Here is a 22,381-nt window from a genome sequence, read left to right as displayed (position 1 = left end):
CAATAATTTGTGTTATGGTTTTGCAGCCATTTCTCAATGTTATTCTATGAATCAGTTGTCTTTTTGATGGATTGAGCTCATGACGTTCAGTAGATCTCCATTTACTCAGGTCTTGCTGTCAAAGGTTTTTATATATTCCAACCATTTTGTTTGCATGTTGTTTTTCTGGTTCAATAAACAGGTTGAGATATGGTTGTCTGGACTGAGAGATAGGAATTTCCAGCCTCATTTCAAAACTCTACTTGAATGAGTCTGAATAAGTCTTTCAACCCATACACGGGGCAGACTATATCTTATTAGGAAGTTAGGACCCCTTGATATATAATCTTTCTCCCGCTGGGGTAATGCAATATGTTTATTTATCATTGGTATGCTATTCTACTATCTGTGCATATATTTGAACTATAATTTTAAAATTCCTTTAAACAGTTATTTGTTTCAACTTTTAGTTGAAGCCAGAACACAGAGAAAAGAATAATATTTTAAAGGTTTGGTTAATGGGGCACCTGGGTGGCTCAGTGGGTTAAACCTCTGCCTTCAGCTCGGGTCATGATCTCAGGGTCCTGGGATCGAGCCCCACATCGGGCTCTCTGCTCAGCGGGGAGCCTGCTTCCCTCTCTCTCTCTCTCTCTCGCTCTCACTCTCGCTCTCTCTCTGTCAAATAAATAAATAAAGGTTTGTTTATTTATTTGAAAAGATGTGTCCCCATCCCACCTCTTATGATACATGTGTCATTGTGGGTCACACCTGTGAACTTAGATCTGGTAGTAAACGTGTAGAAAGTCTCTCATCAAAATTACCTTAGTGCCAGCAGGAGGGCAGACTAAGTTCAGACAAAGGCCCTGGCTGGACAGTAGCCACACTCCACAGCATTCTAACTGTGTTTGCCCCCTCCCACTCTTATTAGAAATAAGAATTCTCAAGTAAGCAGGTTATTTTATGTACTGTTTTAAGGAAAAAAATGAGTCAGAGGGACAACATAGGCTTACATTAAAGATAAAGGCTGAGGTACAAAATATGATCGGGAATCCCAGAACACACTTAGTTAAATTCCCTACACCCGCATCTCTCTTCCCCCTGACATCTGAAACTGTGGCCTAGTCATTAAAATCCTTCTACTTGGTGGTGGATAATAGGGAGGGCACGTATTGCATGGAGCACTGGGTGTTGTGCAAAAACAATGAATATTGTTACACTGAAAAAATTAATTAATTAATTAATTAATTAATTAAAAAAAATCCTTGGGCCATACCTCTGACTTTCTCAATCAGAATCTCAAAAAATGGGATCTGGTTAAAGGGCCATTTTAGTAAGCTTTCCAGATGATTCAAATACCCACAAGGCTTTGTGAACCACCCCCTGATTTTTTATTCATTGATTAAATGAATCAGGCCTTCAGTTCTGAGTCATTCATTCATTGATTTTTCATGGCACAGTACTATGTATACATACAGCTGTGTCAAGTGTTTTACTATCTAATTAAGGTGACAAGATGTATCCTCAACATCTATTACTAAAGAAGCATGAGGTATTTGGACTCAGGGTCAATGTGGCATTAAGAGTATAGCATGTAGGGGCGCCTGGGTGGCTCAGTGGGTTAAAGCCTCTGCCTTCGGCTCAGGTCATGATCCCAGGGTCCTGGGATCGAGCCCCACATCAGGCTCTCTGCTTAGCAGGGAACCTGCTTCCTCCTCTCTCTGTGCCTGCCTCTGCCTACTTGTGATCTCTCTCTGTCAAATAAATAAATAAAATCTTAAAAAAAAAAAAGAGTATAGCATGCAACATACAGAGCAAAAGCAACATCATTCTGTTCTGGTCAGAAGACACTTGGAGTAATAATCTCACTTGTTTCTTACTTTATTTGATTATTAAGAGGGCTCTGAACTAGATAAAATATTATTTGCCAGAAGAGAAAGTTGAGTCCTAGAACTGCCAAGATTCAAAATTCTGAGTCACATGACCAATTAGAATATCTAGAAATAAAATCTGCTCTGCTGCTAATTCCTAAGCCAGTGTTCTTCTCACTGTGCCTGTATCGTACCTCGCATACTTTTTCATTGTTGTTACTTAAGCTGAGTCGGTTTAGAGGTAAAAAAAATTTACCAGTAATGAATAATTTGGTTGAAAAACAGAGAAAAGAAATAATTCCAAATAATGAAAACTTCCTTCCTGTCAATATGTATTTTAAATGTTCAACCACCAAGCCATCAAGCAAGGATTCTGTTCATTAAAATTTGCGACAGAAGTCCTGCATATGGTGAATGTGTTAGGAGAAAATGTCATGGTTGTGATGGTTCATTTTATGTGTTAATTTGGCTGGGCCACAGAAGTAAATTTGTGAGGGGAGCCCCAGCATCCCTGAAGAGCTCAGTGATCGTTCTTCTCTGTATGCCAGAACTTACAGTGGGAACTGCTGTCATTAAATTGAGAAACTTAAATGCAGTGAAGAACCTGGTGTGGCAGGAGCTAACTGATGATCCTCAAATGCCAAAGTCAAGGTGATCATGGTTCCATAATGGACAGCAGGATAAAGTTGAAATCAGAATATTCTGACTTGTAGAGGGCTAGGTCATTGACTGGTTGATCATGGTGTTCCTCAAAGTGAAATATTTGGGAAGCCCACCAAATTTTTGCTTACTTTGTAGAAGCAGAAAAGTTCTAGGTCAACTGAACAAAATTTAACTTGAATCATAAAAACAGAGCTACGACCCCCTTCATCAATCCCCAGATATGAGCCAGTTTATAGACCGAATGAAGGGGAAGCCAAGTCCCCTTGAAACTCCTGAATATTGCTAAAAATTTACTCCATTAATCTTTTTCCCAGCCATCCCCAAAGGGACGTGCATTCTTTAACCAGGATAACTGTACCTTGGGGAAAAAGAAAATAATGACAGCTTTCAGGGATTACTAACCCTGGCTCTGAACTGACAGTAATTCTAGGAAACCCAAAATGTCTCTGTGGTCCATTGGTCAAAATAGGAGTTTATGGAGGTCAGGTGATCAGTGGAGTTTTAGGTTAGAACCATCTCACAGTGGGCACAGTAGGTGTCTGAACCCATTCTGTTGTCATTTCCTCAGTTCAAAAAGGCGTAATTGAGGGGCACCTCAGTGGCTCAGTCAGGTAAGTGTCTGGCTCTTGATTTTAGCTTTGATCATGATCTCAGGGTGGTGAGGTAGAGCTCTACATTGCTCTCTGTGCTGGATGTGGAGCCTGCTTTAGATTCTCTATTTCTGTCTCCCTCTGCCCCTTCCCTCCACCCTGCTCACATTCTGATTCTCTTGAAAGATGCAGAGGTGGTGATTCTCACCATATTCCCATTCAGCTTGCCTATTTGGCTTGTGCAGAAGACAAATGGATTTTGTAGAGTAACAGTGAATTGTCATAAGCTTAGTGCAGTGGGGACTCTGATTGCAGCTGCTCTGAGAGATGTGATTTCATTGCTTGAGAAAAATGGTGCCTGGTGCCTGGTATGTGGCTTTTGATCTGGCAAATGCTTTTTTCTCCATCCCTATTGATAAAGACTACTAGAAGCAGTTTGCTTTCAGGGGGCAGGGGCCAGCAAGACACCTTCACTGTTCTACCTCAGGGGTCTATCAGCTCTGCAGCTCTCTGCCAGAATTTAATTTGCAGGAATCTTGATCACCTTGTCCTTCCATAAGATATCATTTTGACCCATTACATTGCTGGCATGATGTGTTGTTTATGTCTGATCAGACCCAAGAAAGACCTCAAGACACCAGTAATTTACACAAAGAAGTGGCCCAAATGCCTATGGTGCCCACTGGTGCTGCGCTACCTTTTCTCCCTTAGCCTGCATCTATGGCCTCATGAGGAAGCCCCCATAGTCTGTTGATGGAAGAGATGATATGAGGGATGAACAACTGCTTCTCTCTGGGACATCCTCTGAAGGACAGTAGTAGAAGAGAGAACCTTTCAGTGAACAGAATGTCAAGCAGTGCACCTGGTTATTCACTTTGCAAGGAGAAACGGCCCGATGTGCAACTGTATACTGATTTATGGCCTGTGGCCAGTGGTTTGACTGGGTGGTTAGGGACTTTGAAAGAGCATGATTGGAAAATTGATGACAAGCGAGTCTACGGAAGGGGTATATGGAATGGGCGAAGACATGAAGATACTTGTGTACCACATAATGTTTACCAAAGAGTGACCTCACCAAAGGAATATTTTAATAATCAAGTGGATAGGAAAGGATGACCTAGTCTATGAATACCCAACTACCCCTATTATGCGCTGATAGCTCATTAACCAGGTGGTCATAGAGGCAGGGATAAAGGTTGAGCTCAGCAACATAGACTTTGGCTCACCAAGGCCAACTTGTCTACAAATACACTGGTGAATGCCCAATTTCCCAGCATCAGAGACCAACACAGAGTCCTCAGGGTATAAGCCAGCTACCTAGAGGCAAATTGTACTTCTGTCGTGGGTCAGTGTTTTGTTCTTACTGAAATAGAGGATGTGGATTTGCCTTGCCTGCAAATAGTGCTTTTACCAGAACTACCATGAGTGGATTTCTAGAATGCCTCTTTACCATCATGGTATTCTGCACAGCATTGCTTTTGATCAAGGAACTCACTTCAAAGCATATGAAATGTGGCAATGGGCTCATGCTCATAGAATTCGCTGGCCTTACCATGTTCCCTACTATCCCAAAGCAGCTGGTTTAATAGAAGGTTGAAATGACTTGTAGGAGCCTCGTGTATAGTGCCAGCTGGGTGGCACAACCTTGAAGGATTTAGGCAAGCATGTCCAGAAGGCTGTATATGCTGTGAATCAGTATCCAGTAGATGGTGCTATTTTCTCCCATACCCCAGATTCATGAGTCTAGGAGTTCAGGGGTGGAAAGGAGAGTGTCACCACTCATTATTACCCAGGTGGCCCACTAGCAAAAAAGTTCTCCCTCTCCCCATGACCCTATGTTCTGCTGGCCTAGAGATCTCAGTTCCAAAGAGAAGAATGGTTCCACCCAGAAACACAGCACTGATTGCAACTAACTGGAAGTTAAGATGGTGGCCTGGCCACTTTGCACTCCTCATGTTTCTGAATCAACAGGCAAAGGGGTGGGGGGGGAGTCTTGGTGTGGGCTGGGGTGACTGATCTGGATGACCAAGGGGAAATTGGACTGCTACTTCACAATGGAGATAAGGAAGAGTATGTCTGAAATACAGAAGTATCTCTGAGTATTACCATGTCCTGTGATTAAGGTCAATGGAAAACTAAAATAACCCAGTTCAGGGAAGGCTCCTGATGACCAGACCCTTTACCCAACCAGGTAAAGAATCATGGTCAGCTGATGTGCTTGCGGAGGGCAAAGAGGATACAAAATACAGTATTTAAGTAATCTATTAAGTAATAGAAGAAGAGTAAACATTACCCCAAAACTTTGCATCCTTTTCTGGGGAAAGGGTTAGTATGTTTTACTTGTATTCAGGATAGTTGTATAATGTTGGGCAGAAATATGAGTTTATTATCTTTATTTGGAAATTATGGTTTTAAAAAGTTGTGCATGGGCACCAAGTTGACAAGAGTGAACTAATGATGTTTATTTTTATATGTCAACGTGGCTAGGCTACAGTGCCTAGATGTCAGTCAAACATTATTCTGGATGTTTCTGTGAAAGTGTTATTTGAATGAGATTAGCATGTAAATCAGTAGACTTTGGGTAAAGCAGATTATTCTCCATAATGTGAGTGGGACTTATCCAATTAATTGAAGGCCTTAAGGGAACTAACACTACCTCCCTCCCACCCCCCCCCCCCAAAAAATCTGCATTTGATCTTAAACTACAGCTCTTCCTTGAGCCTCCAGCCTGCAGATTTTGGATTTACCAAGCCTCCATAATCTCACAAGCCAATTTCTTAAATCTACCCCCCTATTTCTCTCCCCATCTTCCTCTCTCCCCCACTCCTTCTCTCTGCCCCATCTCTCTCTCTTTCCTTCTCTCCCCCTCTTTTTCTCTCCTCCCTTTCTATCTCTCTTTCTCTCCTTCTGTCTCATAGGTAGGTAGGTAGAATAGATGATAGATATTCTAGGTCATGTCATCTTAAAAACAAAACATCTTTAGTTCTAAGCAGAGCATGGAAAATGTAGGTTAGCTGACTATCCATTCAGTTGGGGTCCTTTGGTCATTGTGTTAATAAATCAACCATTCTTTTATTTATACCATGACCCAATTTATAATTCATCAAGACAAAATAGGAAACATCAATATTTTCATTTGATTGTGATTCTCTTGATACCATTTTAGAATCTTCACATGCTGCCTGTTGTTTGACTTAACCTGTAATTGATAACAATGATACCATGTATTTTCATAATGCCTTACTATTTAGCGAGAATATTTACATATTAATGATCCACATCTGACATCAAGTGTTGCTCATAGTAGGCAGGCTGCACACCTATTTAATCAATTATGATGAAATGATGAGTTTAGCTCGTATCTTTTCCTTTTATATTTTTTAAAAGATTTGTTTATTTATTTGAGAGAGAGAGTGTGTGCAAGTAGGGGAAAGGGCAGAGGGAGAGAGAATCTCAAGCAGACTCCCCACCAAGCACAGAGCCAGACAGGGAGCTGGATCTTACTACCCTGAGATCATGACCTGAGCCGAAAGCAAGAGTTGGACACTCAACCAACTGAGCCACCCAGGGGCCCCTCCTTTTTAATTTTTGTTAGATTTGGAGGGTTTTTTTGAAGACTTACTAAAGAGCTAAGCAAAAGGAAACTAGGAAGACTGTTATTAGGTGTGTTGAAGTAATTAGTAAATTTTGTGTTACTAAAGCTCCCCTGGGCTGTCCTTATCCCTGCCCAGAACTCTTTCCAAATTGGTTTTTCTTGATTATGGCCATTGCTAATCTGATTAGTGAGAGCTGTGCACTACTTCCCCCCCCCCACCCCCGCAAAGGAGAGTTGCCTACAATACCCCTGAGGGTCAGTATTCCCCTATCAAGAACTTGAAAGTTCTCACAGAAAGACTTTGTGTAACAAACCCACACAGAAAGTTATCTAAGTTTATTGCTGAATTGTATAATTTGGAAACTAACGCTAAATAAAAAAGAAAGAACTCTCTGATGAAAACTTTTTTTCGCTAAGTACCTGACAAAGAGGTATGTGACTTATATACAGATTTTTAAAGCTTGGATTAATGAGGTCTCTGTAGCTTATTGTCAAAGGCCTGTCCATATTTTCACAAACATGTGAATAGCAAGAATCAATATCCTACCCTTATCTGCAATGATGGGAAAATGACACAGGTTTACTCCCAAATTAAGAAATATTGTCGGGGCACCTGGGTGGCTCAGTGGATTAAGCCGCTGCCTTCGGCTCAGGTCATGATCTCAGGGTCCTGGGATCGAGCCCCACGTCGGGCTCTCTGCTCTGCAGGGAGCCTGCTTCCTCCTCTCTCTCTGCCTGCCTCTCTGAATACTTGTGATCTCTCTCTCTGTCAAATAAATAAAATAAAATCTTTAAAGAAATATTGTCAAGTTATTTTACTCACCCAGAAATGTTGATGTCTCTGTTCATGTGTATTTGTGTGTGCATTAGTCTACTCAAGCTGCTACAATAAAATACTACAGACTGGGTCTCTTTAACTTCCATTTATTTCTTACAGTTTGGGAGGATCCAAGTCCATGACTAAGGTGCCAGCAAATTCAGTTTCTGGTGGGAGCTCTCTTCTTGGCATAGTAGACAACAGCCTTCTCTCTCCGTACTCACATAGCCTCTCCTCTGTGTCTGTTTGAGGAGAGACTTTTCTCTGGTGTCTCTCCTTATTAGGACACTAGTCCTGTCAAATTTGCACCCTACCCTGATGACATTGTGTAACCCAAAGGCCTCATATCCAAATACCATTAACTGAGGGGGTAGGGTTTCAACATATGCATTTGGAAGGGACATAATTCAGTCTACAACATTGTGTAATGTCAGTTGAGCCACACTTTTATATACAATTTAAATACATTTTATTTTTTTTTAAAGATTTTATTTATTTATTTGACAGACAGAGGTCACAAGTAGGCAGAGAGGCAGGCAGAGAGAGGGGGGAAGCAGGCTCCCCGCTGAGCAGAGAGCCCGATGTGGGGCTCCATCCCAGGACCCTGAGATCATGACCTGAGCCAAAGGCAGAGGCTTTAACCCACTGAGCCACCCAGGCGCCCCTAAATACATTTTAAACTAAGGTTTGTTTTATAATGTCTTTGTACTTTCAGTACCCACAGCAAAAGAAGAGACTATAAAAATATTGGCAGCCATTACTTTCTGAGAACTTCTTTTTTAATGTATTATTAAATTACCTTTTAAATCATGGAAAGAAATTATAGACATGAAATGAGATTCTTTCTCTTGAATCCTGTCACTCAGTTATACAGCTACCGTCATTTATTTCATACGCCCCCCCACCCCAGTCTTTCCCATAGGGATTTTTAATGGACATTATGTTTTCACAAGTTTGTGGTCTCCTTTTATGCATTGAATAATATTTTATAAATGCATTTATGCAATTAATTCAGCACACTTATTGAAAGAATTTCAAGTGTTCAATTTTGATGAAGCAGAACAACTTTCATTTGCTGAATTTTCCAAAATAGCATCAGTTTTCTTCAATAGATCAGCCCATATTACTGTGTCCATTGCCAACCAACACTCCATTTGCCAACATAACTTATCTCTTAACACACAGCATCTTTGAATCTTCAGAAAAAAGGCACAGAATTACATATAGATGATATTGGCTCAATTATCCATAGAATTATTAATATACAGCAACCAATACTAATGGTTTTTCCTCAGCTGATCTCTCATGCTGGTCCAATTGCCATTCTTTCCTAAATTTGCCTGTAATTGGTTTTGATGGATAAAATTGAGAGGCTCAGTCTGTGTGGAAAGTGGGGTTCATAGTCTAACTTAAAGCACAGAGACCAAAAGAAATTTGGTTAAATAAAAAGTGGGACATCTTTCTCTGAAGAATTCTTCCTTCATCTCCACATTGAGCACAATCAGGATATGCCACGCATGTATTTCCTTGATAAATGTACGTACCTATGAAGGATTTAGCGTAGGGAAAATAGGGGGGCAGGGGGATCATATCTAGTACCTAGTTTCACAAGCAGACATTTAAGCCTTGAATATTGACATTTTAATGTGTGTGCTGAATATTATAAAATGAGCACTGAAGAAGGTCCAAGAACAATGTTTCTCTGAAGAAGAGGCAATTTTTCCCAAGAGCACATTTAGCAAATTCTAGACATTTTGGATTGTCACACCTGACTGGGGAAGAGGGATATTATTACCGTCTAGTGAGTTGAGGCCAGGGATGCAGCTTAACACTTTACATTGTACTGGACAGTGCCCCAACCCCGACACCTCTCCACCAAGATTTATCCCTCCCAAAATATTGATAGAACCAAGACCAAGAAACCCTGGTTAAGTAAGTTTCCCGAGGCACAGAGTACCTTGTTTCTTTTTTTTAAAATGTTTTTCTCTAAAAGGCTATCAAGAAATACCAGTAAACCTGTCTCCCTTAAGTATTTGAATCTCAATTTTTTGTTTTTCGGAAGAACTACTCAAAGAAAAATTTCCATATGCTGAAAACTGCAAAAAATGTATAACTTGGCACAACAATCATGATTCAGTATTTTAACATCTGTTCTCTAGAAACGAGAACAGCTTCATTTTACTACCAAAAGAAGAGTAAAAACCAGCTATTTCTACTCATGACCATGAGGAATGATCTTAAGAGGAAAAAAATGCTCCAGAAAAGAAAGGAAGAATCTAAGTTGCTGCCTACACCCTAGACACTACTATTCCCAGTGTCTAGACAGTATCTGGCGCATAGTAGACATTCAATAAAAATGCACTGGCTAGGGGTGCCTGGGTGGCTCAGTGGGTTAAGCCTCTGCCTTCGGCTCAGGTCATGATCTCAGGGTCCTGGAATCCAGTTCCGCATCAGGCTCTCTGCTTGGCAGGGAGGCTGCTTCCTCCTCTCTCTCTACTAGCCTCTCTGCCTACTTGTAATCTCTCTGTCAAATAAATAAAATTAAAAAAAAAAAAAACCTTTATAAAAAAAAATGCACTGGCTGATTTTCATAGGCCCCCTCCTTTTTCATTCAAGCATCATATATCCTACCTCATACAGGATGATTCTGGAAATTGTCAAAGTGGCTTAGGCTTGGGGCACCTGGGTGGCTCAGTGGGTTAAAGCCTCTGCCTTCGGCTCAGGTCATGATCCCAGGGTCCTGGGATCGAGCCCCACATCGGGCTCTCTGCTCCGCAGGGAGCCTGCTTCCTCCTCTCTCTCTGCCTGCCTCTCTGCCTAGTTGTGATTTCTCTCTGTCAAATAAATAAAATATAAAAAAAAAAAAAGTGGCTTAGGCTTCTCACAAGCCATATCATGAGCATGAGGAACAGCAAATTGTCCTTTGCTCTCTGCACTGGCAATCCCAAGATATGAAAGGCAAACTATGACCAGTCAGCTGGTCCTAAACATATTCCTCCTTCTAGAGTTTGTATCATCCATTACTGAATGTGAGTTTACTGTAATTTTTAAAATAATTAGCTGAATTATTTTAATGAATTATGTTCAGGGTTAATAATTCCTGGAACTTGCAAGTTTAATATAGGGAACAGAATTCAGAGAGCCATTTTTTAAAAGATTTTATTTATTTATTTGACAGAGAGTGAGAAAGAGAGAGAGAGACCCCCTGCTGAGCAGAGAACCCAATGAGGGACTCAATCCCAGGACCCTGGGATCATGACCTGAGCTGAAGGCAGACCCTTAAACAACTGAGTCACCCAGGGACCCTGGGAGCCAAATTTTTAAAAAGAGTTTCTGCGGCCAGGAACTAAGCCATTTGTGGAGAGTGGAGGCAAGAAGTAGAAGAAACATCTCTGATACAGCTTTGATCTGAGGATGAGGAATTCTCAGATGTTTTTCAGAATCACTTGCCTTGCGTAGAGCCTTGGCCACACTCTCCTGCCACCTGCTTCTGACAGTCAGAGAATGAGGGCCGTGGAATGCTGGTTTGTTTTGTTTCCCTGTCCAAGAACTCAGCGTACTCTGCCATGGCTTGGTTTTGCTTGAGAAGTATTTGGACTCCCTACTGAGCAGGCAAATTCAATTCTTTGAGGACATATTAAGTCTTCTTTGTCCCATGAGAAATGGGCTCATTAGAAATACATTTCTGGGGACGCCTGGGTGGCTCAGTTGGTTAAGCGGCTGCCTTCAGCTCCGGTCATGATCCCGGCGTCCTGGGATCGAGTCCCACATCGGGGTCCGTGCTCCCCATGGAGCCTGCTTCTCTCTCTGTCTCTGCCTGCCACTCTGTCTGCCTGTGCTTGCTCTTGCTCTCTCTCTCTGACAAATAAATAAATAAAAATCTTAAAAAAAAAAAAGAAATACATTTCTGCTTCCTAAAATTTTTTATCACAGGTTACAAAACTGTATCTGGGATCAAAATATCTGAACAGTATGTTCGCATTTCTAGAAAATGTGACTCCACCAAAGCATGTAAGAGTGCAAAACAAAGGGCGCCTGGGTGGCTCAGTCAGTTAAGCTTCTGCCTTTAGCTTGGGTCATGATCCCAGGGTCCTGGAATCACCAGCGTCTGGCTCCCCGCTCGGTGGAGGCCTGCTTGTCCCTCTCCCACTCCCCCTGCTTGTGTTCCCTCTCTTACTGTCTGTCTCTGTCAAATGGGTAAAATCTTTGAAGAAAATAAAAAAAGAGTGCAAAACAAGCATCTGACATCTTCAGAACAAGTGAGGTTTTGAAATAACCCTATCCAAACTCAGTTTCTCTTCTGTATTTTCCTGCCAACCATGCTTATTTATACCTAATATACTAAAGGAGTATGGTGTGGGAAAAGGAACTGGCAAGGTTCATCATCAAGTAGAGTTGCATTTGGGGAAAGCAGTTTACTTGGCTTGATGACTGACTGACTTGTAAATCACCTCCTATTTCCAAAAGAGGGTGTATAAAATGCATAAGACAGAGCACTTAAAATAAATGTCAAAAGGAAAAACCAGGAACTATTAAGAGGAAAAATGTATAACTAGTGACTATATTAACAGCTAATACTTATTGAGTATATAGTATGGGTAACGAATATTTCTAAGAGTTTTTTTTTAATTGATAAATGATTAACATACAGTGTTCTATCAGTTTCAGATACAATTCTTACATTGCTCAGTGCTTATCATGATAAGTGTACCCTCAATCCCCTTTATCTACTTTGCCCATCTCCCCACCCACCTGCCCTCCTGCAACCATCGGTTTGTTTTCTGTACTTAAGAGTCTGGTTTTTTTGATTGTCTCTTTTGTCTTTGTTTGCTTTGTTTCTTAAATTCCATATATGAGTGGAATCATATAGTATTTGTCTTTATCTGACTTATTTCACTTAGCATTATACCTTCTAGGTCCATCCGTATTGTTGCAAATGCAAGATTTCATTTTTTTATAGCTGAGTAATATTCCATATGGCACATCTTCTTTATCCATCCACCTGTTGATGGACACTGAGATTACTTCTATATCTTGGCTATTATAAATAATGTTTCGATAATCATAGGGGTACATATATCTTTACAAATGAGTGTTTTTGTTTTCTATGGGTAAGTACCTAGTAGTGGAATTACTGGATCATATGGTAATTCCATTTTTTATTTTCTGAGAAATCGTTATACTGTTTTCCACAGGAGTGGCACCAAATTGCATTCCCACCAGAAGTGTACAAGAGTTCCATTTTCTCCACATCCTCACCAACACTTGTTATTTTTTGTCTTTTTGATTCTACCCATTCTGACAAGTGTTAAGGTGAAAACTCACTGTGGTTTTGATTTGCACTTTCCTTGATGATGAGTGATGTTGAGCATCTTTTTCATGTGTCTGTTAGACATTTATATGACCTCTTTGGAAAAATGTCTATTCAGATCCTCGGCGCATTTTTATTCCGATTATTTGGGGTTTTTTTAGTGTTTACTAGTATGAGTTCTCTATATATTTTGGATATTAATCTCTTATTGGATATATCATTTGCAAATATCTTCTCCCATTCAGTAGGCTGCTTTGTTGTTTTGTTTTGATGGCTTCCTTTGCTGTGCAAAAGCTTTTTATTTTGGTGTGGTTCCAATAGTTTATTTTTGCATTTGTTTCCCTTGTCTGAGGAGATACATCTAGAAAAATGTTTCAGTGGCTGATGGCAAAGACATTATCACCTGTGTTTTCTTCTAGGAGTTAATGGTTTCAGGTCTCAGATTTAGGTCTTTAATCCATTTTGGGTTTATTTTTGTGTATGGTATAAGGAAGTGGTCCAGTTTCATTCTTTTGCATGTAGCTGTCCAGTTTCCCCAACACCACTTAATCAGTAGACCATCTTTTCCTCATTTTATGCTCTTGCCTCCTTTATTGTAGATTAATTGGTCAAGTAAGCGTGGTTTATTTCTGGGCTCTCTGATCTACTCTCTTGACCTATGTGTGTATTTTTTGTGTCAGTCAAATACTGTGTTGATTACTAAGAGTTTTAGTAATATATTGAGTCATATAATTCTTACCACAGCATTATTATGTGGATACTTTTGTTATCCGCATTTACTAATGAGCAAGCTACAGCACAGAGAGAGGAAGAACGTGCCTGAGGTCACAGTGCTAATAAGTGGCAGAACTTGGATTGTATTTCAGATAGTCGTGCTTAGAACCTGCATGCTCAACTAGGATGTTGTACTGCCTTCCACACTTTTCTGAGCCTCCAGGCAAGCAAGGCAAGACTCTTCAATACTTTTCCCAAGGGATAAAATCTTTAGAAAGTGATTGGGTAGATTGCAATATGAGTAACATTTTGCAACATGGTGAAAAAAAACTATGATTAGTTGCTGTTTTGCACAAGATCCAAATGTGTTCTCCAAAGTAATATTTTTCACCTCAACCTTCAATAAAGGCTTTTTTTTTTTTTTAAGATTTATTTCCTTTAGAGAGAGAGAGCACATAAGTGGGGGGAGGGGTGGAGGGAGAGAATCTTCAAGCAGTCTCTCCACTGAGCACGGAGCCCGACATGGGGCTCCTTCTCACAACCATGATCATGACCTGAGCTGAAACAAGTGTCAGATGCTAAATCGACTAAGCCACCCAGCCGCCCCAGTAAAAGAGTTTAAATAGTAACTCAGTGGATATAACTAACATGATTTGAAATCCAGATTTCCTAAACTGAATGGTAAGGTCGATGATTGGATGTGATTTCTGTCATTGATCCTTATTTTATTTGCATCTGTACAGTCTGTCATCTTGTTTACGTATTTACCAATCTTTGTATTGCTGGCCTCTTCTGCCAGAGGGAGCACAGAGATCTGTTTGCCTCATTCGTCTGCTTATCTTCAGAATTCAGCACAGTCTGTCAGGGCAGGTACTCACAATTATTTGTTGAGTAAATTCATGGGTGAACGAATCCTTCAAAGGCAAAAAGTGCTGCCCAAGAACAGCCTCAAAATCCTTACAGTCTAAATTATGACTATTATTATGATCTGTAAATTATGACTGTTGAGGAGATAAGGAGTTTTAAGGAGTTACTGGCAGGGGAACCTTCACTGGAGGTAATAAGGCAGGGCGCTAACTCTCAAAAAAAATTTTTTTTTCTTCTTCTTCTTCTTCGTGAGCTCTGGGGTCTAGACCAGCAGGGCTGGTCCCTGGAGTTGTGTTCTGTGCAATCCACCCGCCGTCATCCAGCAGGTTTCAGGGGACCTATTATGACAGAGAGGAAGTCTGCACCCAGCCCACTGCACTGTTTCATTCAAAGCTCTCCACCGCTGCTTCCCACGGACCATTTTGAACCCAAGCTAAGAGACAGACACTTCACGTGGCATGTCAATAGCATGTGGTCACTTTTCTGGGAGGCCCAGGACCTAAGGGCCGCACCTGGCTTCCCACTCCCAGATCTGCTTTCTCTCTGCTCCTAGTAGCAGACTTAAATGGACGGAGCTCCTACAGTCATCCGGTGATATTTCAGAGCTTAACAAAGCCTCCCGTCCTGGCCTCGCTTGTTCAACCTTCTCTTTCCTTTGTCTTTTGCAGCGTTTCAGCCCTGAGAGGAACGCATGGGGAAAGGGTGGCCCTAGACCCCTTTTCAGCCCAAGGAAGAGAAAAATGTATTTACTTGGAAATGGCTGGGTAGGCCAGGGCCTGTGAATTCAAGTAAAACCAGAAGTTATTTGCTCCAATATTTTTTCTAAAGAAAACTGCAACTGAAATACTAATTATATCATAATTGAAAAAGAATGTGATGGCTGTTCTAAACTTTGTTTTCATGGGTTACGGGGCCACTCCTAGCCTTATCACTGATGTTCCTGGTGTCTCACTGACGTCCTTTTGTTTCCTCCAGGCCGCAGGACCTGCCACACCTTGCACCTTTGCTCTTGCTCTCTGGGCTGGAAACACCTTCCCCCACCGCTCCTGCCCTCCCTTCACAGTATACCTCACCTTCACCCATCCCGGCAGACCCGTGGGCCTTTCTGAAATTTCTAAATCCTGCTGTCCCCCCTGTGTCTGCAATCCCTTTGTTTTAGCACTCACGTATTGTATTCAGTCATCCATTTAGATGTCTGTCTCCTCTGTTAGTCTATGAGCAATCTCTTGAGAGCAGGAACCATGTCTTACTTTGTTTTTTTTCTTTTTCTTTCTTCTTTTTTTTTTTTTTTTTTGGCCTGCAATTCCTGACATAAAATCTGGCATGCAAAACGGGCTCAGTAAATACTGATTGAAATGAATCGTGTTGTCAGTAAAGTATGATGCTCTCACTGTGACCTTTTTCTGCATCCAGAACTCCTGGAAGCGCCAGAAACATTTTAGATTGACTGCATTTTAGAACTTCTGAGAATGTAAAGTTTTGTTATTCCTCTTCCTTTTCAGGAACCTCTTTCCGGAGCTGTAAAAGACCAAGGGAAGAATCATGTCCATGATTGCACCTTTCTATAGTGGCAAGTCCATTCTCATTACTGGGGCCACAGGCTTCCTGGGCAAAGTGTTGATGGAGAAGCTATTTCGCACCAGTCCCGACCTGAAAGTCGTTTACATCCTTGTGCGACCCAAGGCTGGCCAGACAACGCAGCAGAGGGTTTTCCAGATCCTAAATAGTCAGGTATGCCATAGGGGAAGAGCCTTGGGACAAGGTGACTCACTATAATGTTTCCTGACTGCCACAGACCTGCAGGTGGGGGCCAGGATGCCTGGGCAGATAGAGGAGAGGAGACAGGACAAGATGGCAACCCACAGCTCATAGAAATCTGTGATTTTGTCCTTAAAAGAAGGAGGAGTGCCTAGGCCCTGTCCAGGGCAGGTGAGCAGACACTCTGTGTTCCGGAAATTACTGAGAAAGAATCAAAATGCTAAAACCCCCAGAGTGGACTCTTCAGGCTCGAGATCTATCACCGTTCAATGGAACCCCTTCCAACCTTTCTCCTCCTCCTCCTCCTCTTCCTTCTTCTTCTCCTTCTCCTTCTCCTTCTTCTTCTCTTTTAAAATATTTACTTCTTTCTTTGTGAGAGGGTGCTCTCCCAAGCAGGGGGCAGAGGGAGAGGGAGAGGCAGACTCCCCGCTAAGCAAAGAGCACAATGCAGGGCTTGGTCCCAGGACACAGGGACAATGACTTGAGCCAAAGGCAGAAGGCTGAGCCACACAGGTGCCCCGACCTTTCTTCTAAATTCAAGGTAGTTCCAGCACCACCCCCATTTTTGGATAATCTGTTCTTTTCTATCCTGATACAATTAGTATATAAGATACAGTTAGTAAGGGGCGCCTGGGTGGCTCAGTGGATTAGGCCGCTGCCTTCGGCTCAGGTCATGATCTCAGGGTCCTGGGATCGAGCCCCGCATCGGGCTCTCTGCTCTGCAGGGAGACTGCTTCCTCCTCTCTCTCTGCCTGCCTCTCTGCCTACTTGTGATCTCTCTCTCTGTCAAATAAATAAATAAAATCTTTAAAAAAAAAAAAAAAAAAAAAAAAAAAGATACAGTTAGTAAGTAGCCATGTGATAATACTTCCAGTTGCCCAGACTCCACAAGGTCTAGGTGTTCTACACTTGATCTGGATAGCTTGGTATTTCTGTGATGCTGTAGGTTCCTCTAAGGGGAAGACATGTAAAATGAAATATGATATGTATAAATGACCATTTGGGTATCCAACCCTCTCCCTCCTTCAAAAAAGGATTATGCATATCCTCCCATGTTTTACAAATTTGAAGGTAGTATTGGCTTTGGTCTCAAGCATGTCTGAGCTCAAATTCTGGCTTCTCAATTCATTCCACTTTACCTTATACATTCCAGTTTGTAGTGTTCGACATAGGAACAACCACAGAGACCTCCCAGGATTGCCACGGGAGCTGAATAAAAAAGGCACATGTCTGGTTTAGAGTTCTGTATGGAATATACTTGGGCATTTAGGGTTGACAAAAGGAAAATGTAAATAAGGGGTTTTTTTGTTGTTGTTGGTTGTTTTGTTTTTTTACAAAGTCTCCTTTCCCGTGTGTGGGAAGGCTCCCATCTATCTAAGGGAGCTGTGTCCGCTAGCCCAGCACACTATGGACACCCAGCAGCCACACTGATTTTACTGTTTATAGTGAAACTATTGGAGATTCATAGTTTTAATAGGAAATAATTACTAGAGCATCAAAATGCTCAAGAGATTAAAATATGGAAATGTCTTATATTTCTAGCTATTTCTGATTTTGTAGCAAAGGCATTCATTATTCTTTCATAAATGTTTGACTTACGTCATTGGATAGAGGCACACAGAATGGACAGATCTTGGGCTTCTACCTAAAAGCAAAATAATGTAGTTTAACATTTTTGCATCCTCTTTTTTTAAAGGTGAGACTATTCCATATGGATTCTAATGTTCCTCTATTCACTTAGAATTTGGGGAGAATGTTACAAGTCGATTATTCCAAATATGTGGGCTGCCACAATTGACTTTCCAAGACAGCATTCTACTTCAGGGAATACACCCATAAAACTTTGATTTCCTAGTAATTCTGTCTGCGTTTATGCTCCCCTAATGTCAGATCCAGTGAGAGTAAGAGAGTCTTAGGTTTGGCAGATAATACACCATTTTCCCAAGTGTATTAGTTGGCCCAAACCAATAATACATTTAGTACCCCAGTGTTTTCCCTTTCACTTTTAAGTCTAAGACCTTTCCATTGTCGTTACTCTCTGTGTTACCGCTGTCCACTCAACCAAATTTGGACATGTGTTACTACTGTTCACTCAACCGAACCACAGGTCATGAACCAAATTTGTTGAATGAAGAAGTTTAGTGCCTTCCAGTTTTCCAGTGGCCTTACCTGGGCCCAGGCCAAGCCTTAGTTCCATTATCTGGCCACTCTCACTTCTGGTTTCCTGTCTGGGTTAGTGTTACTGTCAGGGTTAGTATTACTTTCTGTCTGGGTTAGTGTTACTTTCTGTCTGGGTTAGGATTACTTCCGGTAAGTCTCTAATTCTGCAGATATTTATTAAATATCCATGAATCAGGACCCAGTTTAGATTCTGTCATTTAACTTTATTTTGATGTAGGCAAAGTGACTGACATGCAGTCATTCCTTATTCCTAAGTAGGGCCCGGTGTCACCTTTAAGCAATATTTCTCTTCAGTCGCACATAGTAATGTGTGACCTCTAACCCATTTTAAAGTAATTCAGTGTTCTTTTTTTTTTTTTTAATATTTTATTTATTTATTTGACAGAGAGAAATCACAACTAGGCAGAGAGGCAGGCAGAGAGAGAGAGAAAGAGAGGGAAGCAGGCTCCTTGCTGAGCAGAGAGCCCGACGTGGGACTCGACCCCAGGACCCTGAGATCATGACCTGAGCCGAAGGCAGCGGCTTAACCCACTGAGCCACCCAGGTGCCCTAATTCAGTGTTCTTAAAGGTAGCTTAATCATAGCAGGTGTGTGAAGCTTAGAAGTATTTCTTTAAAACATGATAAATTAAAATGTTATCAGTTTGCCTTGATTCCTACTAAGTGCCCAGGAAATACAGTCAAGAGAACATCTGTTGTATCTATCAAAACTTAAGCATCTGATTCATTCCTTTCCTTTCACGGTATGGACAGCTAGTCCCTCACTTCCTGGCTTCCTGTTTCCTTGCTTTCAGAGGGAGACAATTAAGTGGGACATGATTTGGAAAAAAAGGTTCTTTAAAATCATTGGGCCACAGGGAACTGGGGCTTGAGAATCAGAACAGATCAGTTTTCTCACATATAAGTAAGTTTCCTAAGTATTTTCAGGGCCCTTAAAGGAACTTATCAATAGAGGGAAAGATTTCTGAATTAATGACAGATTCTCGAGGACTTCCTCACAAAGATAATTAAGCAAGCACTCTAAGAAAACAACCAGAGACACACAAATATTATACAGATACCTTATTGTAGTATTATTTATGGTAGCAAAAACTGGAACCAATCTGAATATTGTATAATAAAGGAGAGATAAAATAAGCAATAATACATGTGTTAAACTAGTATAAAGACGTTAAACCTCATATTTTATAAACTATTAAATGACATGAGAAAATACTTATATTCAGTGCAAAAAAAATACAAAACCATATTCAGTATAATCTCAACTAATGTCTTTAAATGCTGCTAGGATCTTGAATTAATTTTATTGCTTTTTTTTTTTTTGGCACTTCCAAGTTTTCAAACTACAATCATAACAAGGATGTTTATTTTTATGGTGAGAAAAAAGGTGCCCTCTTTTGTAGTGAAAAAATAAGAGCAGTAATCTTAATCTTTTCCAAAGTTTTGAAAATACAGTGACAACGTTTCACGAGTCAAGTGGGGGAAGAAAAACCCACTTTTTCTAAAATAAAGAAATAAGGCAGCAAAGCAATCATGAATTTCCATAACTATGTCCTCAGATATAAGTCCAGTTGATTTTGAGTTTTGAAACTGATTATCAAAATTAAATAATTTAGCTCTATTTTTATTAGAAATATGATTCCAGGTATTCAACATGATTCTTTTCTTAATCTTTTAGTATCTTTCCTAAAATCTGAGAAACTTCTAAGGAAAATAAGATTTCATGTGCCAAAATGTCAACATGCTCATTCCAGGTCCATGCTATTCAACTTGTGGGTCCCGGGCCCCTGAGCTGGCTGCATAATCTCTTACTTATGAAGAATGTGTTCATTTCATTATGCATCAACCAGCTTTTCATTGTAGCAAAAAAATTTTAGAGAAAGAGATCGATGCTTTATTTTGCTGTATTGCTTATGGCCTTGCTTAACAAGATATGGCTATTCCCCATGACAACAGATAATGAGTTGCCAATAAATCATTCAGCTGCCAAGTTCAAAGAAATGTTGAGAGGTTCTTTAGTGCCTTAAAGCTGTGTTTCTTTTTCCAACAACCATGTCCCATTTATACCCATTTAGTATGTTAAATTGGTCATAATCTACTCTTAACAACTGTTTAAGAAAATATCAAGGAGACAGTATCCATATTTGAAAAAGAAAACACCAGGTCCTTGAAATTATATGAAGAGTGAGGTTGTTAATAAGAGTATTTGAGAAATCAGTATCTAAAAATTTTTTATTGAGAGAATCCTGAAAAAGGTTGGGCTTCTTCTACTGATCTGTAGTAATCAAATAAGGGAGGGGTTGCAATGAGATGAAGCTGGATTTAGAATTAATCATCTGAGAAGACCAGGCAAAATTCAAGGTTTCCAGTGTGGGAGTATCTTGTATGATGTCACCAGGAAATGGATTTATAAACAAAGACAGAGCTTGGCAGGTTGTGCTGGATATTTCAAGTTAACTTTTCTGGAAAAATGCGAATTAGTCAATAAGCTCTCATTTGTCCATGAGATAAATCAACTTTGAAATACCCTGGAGAGCGGTGGTTAATGAATCATGCCAGGTCACACACTGGGCTCTCAGTTCACAGAACTAATCAGGTTTAAGACAACAGAAGATAGTGAACATTTTATGAAATACTTTATTGACTCCTTTCACAAGGCTGTCTCTGTGTAGTAATTTCTAGAATGCATTAGATAAATTAATCCCTGAGAAGAAAAACAAGGCACTTAGATCAACTTTGAACCAAGTAACACCTGCAAAGGGAGGGTCAGCATCTGACGTTGTTGAGTACTAAGAAGCATCCAACAGAAATGTTCATTTCATTTTCCGTACAAGTTCCTGGTTAATTTTCAAAGACTTTTTCATAAGGAGAAAAGCATTTCCCTGTTTGGTTCAAGGCTACAGTCTAAAAGAGCTGCTTGTTGCCAGCCACTTCCAAAATGAAATTCTGATTGATGTTGATGATTCTGTTAAGTCTGTACAGAAGGCAAAGGCAATTAGAAGCAGAAGTTTGTATTTTAAATTCCCAAAGCCAGTTTTGCTCCATTACTGTTTTTTTATTTTTCCTAAGAAACTAGGCCACAAAAAGCAAGAGGCTCCTATGAACTCGGGACAACTAGGAGATATCATCTTGCCAGGAATTTACATTTCCCGATGATTAACAAACACACTTTTAAGCGAATGTAGCTGGCCTTCAGTTTGACAGGTTTTCAACTCAGATTAGTTGAGGCCTGTTAAGCCTCCCCACTGTGGGCCATTTTCTTTCTCTTAAAAGGAAAAAAAAAAAAAGAAGAAGAAAGACAGAAATTGATTTAGTCCTGGGGATATAATAACAATCCCAGAAACAGAAGCAATTTATTTTCTCAATCTCTTATTTTCTTTTTCAATACAATTTACTAGGTAATTTGATCACTGGCATGATCACTTGCCTTCCTTTTCAATTTCTTACAGTCACCTCAAGTCTTTTTCTTCAAAGCTTCAAATTGCCTACACTCCTTTCACTCAAAAAGTCACCACACCACAGGATTTAGCCTGAATCTGACAATTTGCAGAGATAGCTGCATCACGTGGTACATCAGAAACCTTGTGATGACCCAACAAATGCGCGCGCGTGCGCGCACACACGAACACACAGCTGTCTGATGAGCAGCTTTTGCAAACTGAGCACTGCTGTATATATGGAGTTTTCCTGTGCTCTAGAATGTACTAAGCAGCAGGCACTCTGCTAGGCATCTGACTTTCATTAGTCTATTCACCCTCACAAACCTCTGTGCCATGCATGCTTGCTACCTCATAGAGGAGAAACTCATCCAGGAAAGTTGATGCCTCTCCAAGGAAATGCCAAGGAAGCGACAAGGAATTTACACGCAATTCTCTTACCTCTAAAGCTCACGCTGTCCCCACCACCTTGCATGGCCTCCCCTGAGAAACCACGTCCTGTAAGCTCTGATTCTCGTGCCCTGGTCGCCAGGTGGTACGTTTGCCAGTGACAAGGACCACTTCCTTAGGAGGGGAAAATGATGGCCGCTTCTGGACTAGGA

General features: G+C 40.7%; 1 protein-coding gene across 2 annotated transcripts in view; it reads left to right on the top strand.

Annotated features, from left to right (window-relative positions):
- Positions 1-22,381, top strand: part of FAR2 (fatty acyl-CoA reductase 2) — a 134,885-nt gene that overhangs the window by 74,754 nt on the left and 37,750 nt on the right. For both annotated transcript variants that reach the window (XM_046012391.1, XM_046012390.1), the window contains one exon: positions 15,907-16,135. In XM_046012391.1, the coding sequence (XP_045868347.1) occupies positions 15,947-16,135 (189 nt within the window). In that variant the 5' untranslated portion in view covers positions 15,907-15,946. The remainder of the gene's footprint in view (positions 1-15,906; positions 16,136-22,381) is intronic.

Source organism: Meles meles, chromosome 7 (assembly GCF_922984935.1).
Source record: "Meles meles chromosome 7, mMelMel3.1 paternal haplotype, whole genome shotgun sequence".
In the NCBI taxonomy this organism is placed as follows: domain Eukaryota; kingdom Metazoa; phylum Chordata; class Mammalia; order Carnivora; family Mustelidae; genus Meles; species Meles meles.
Note: the sequence above shows the minus strand (reverse complement) of the source record. Positions and strands in the feature narration are given on the sequence as shown.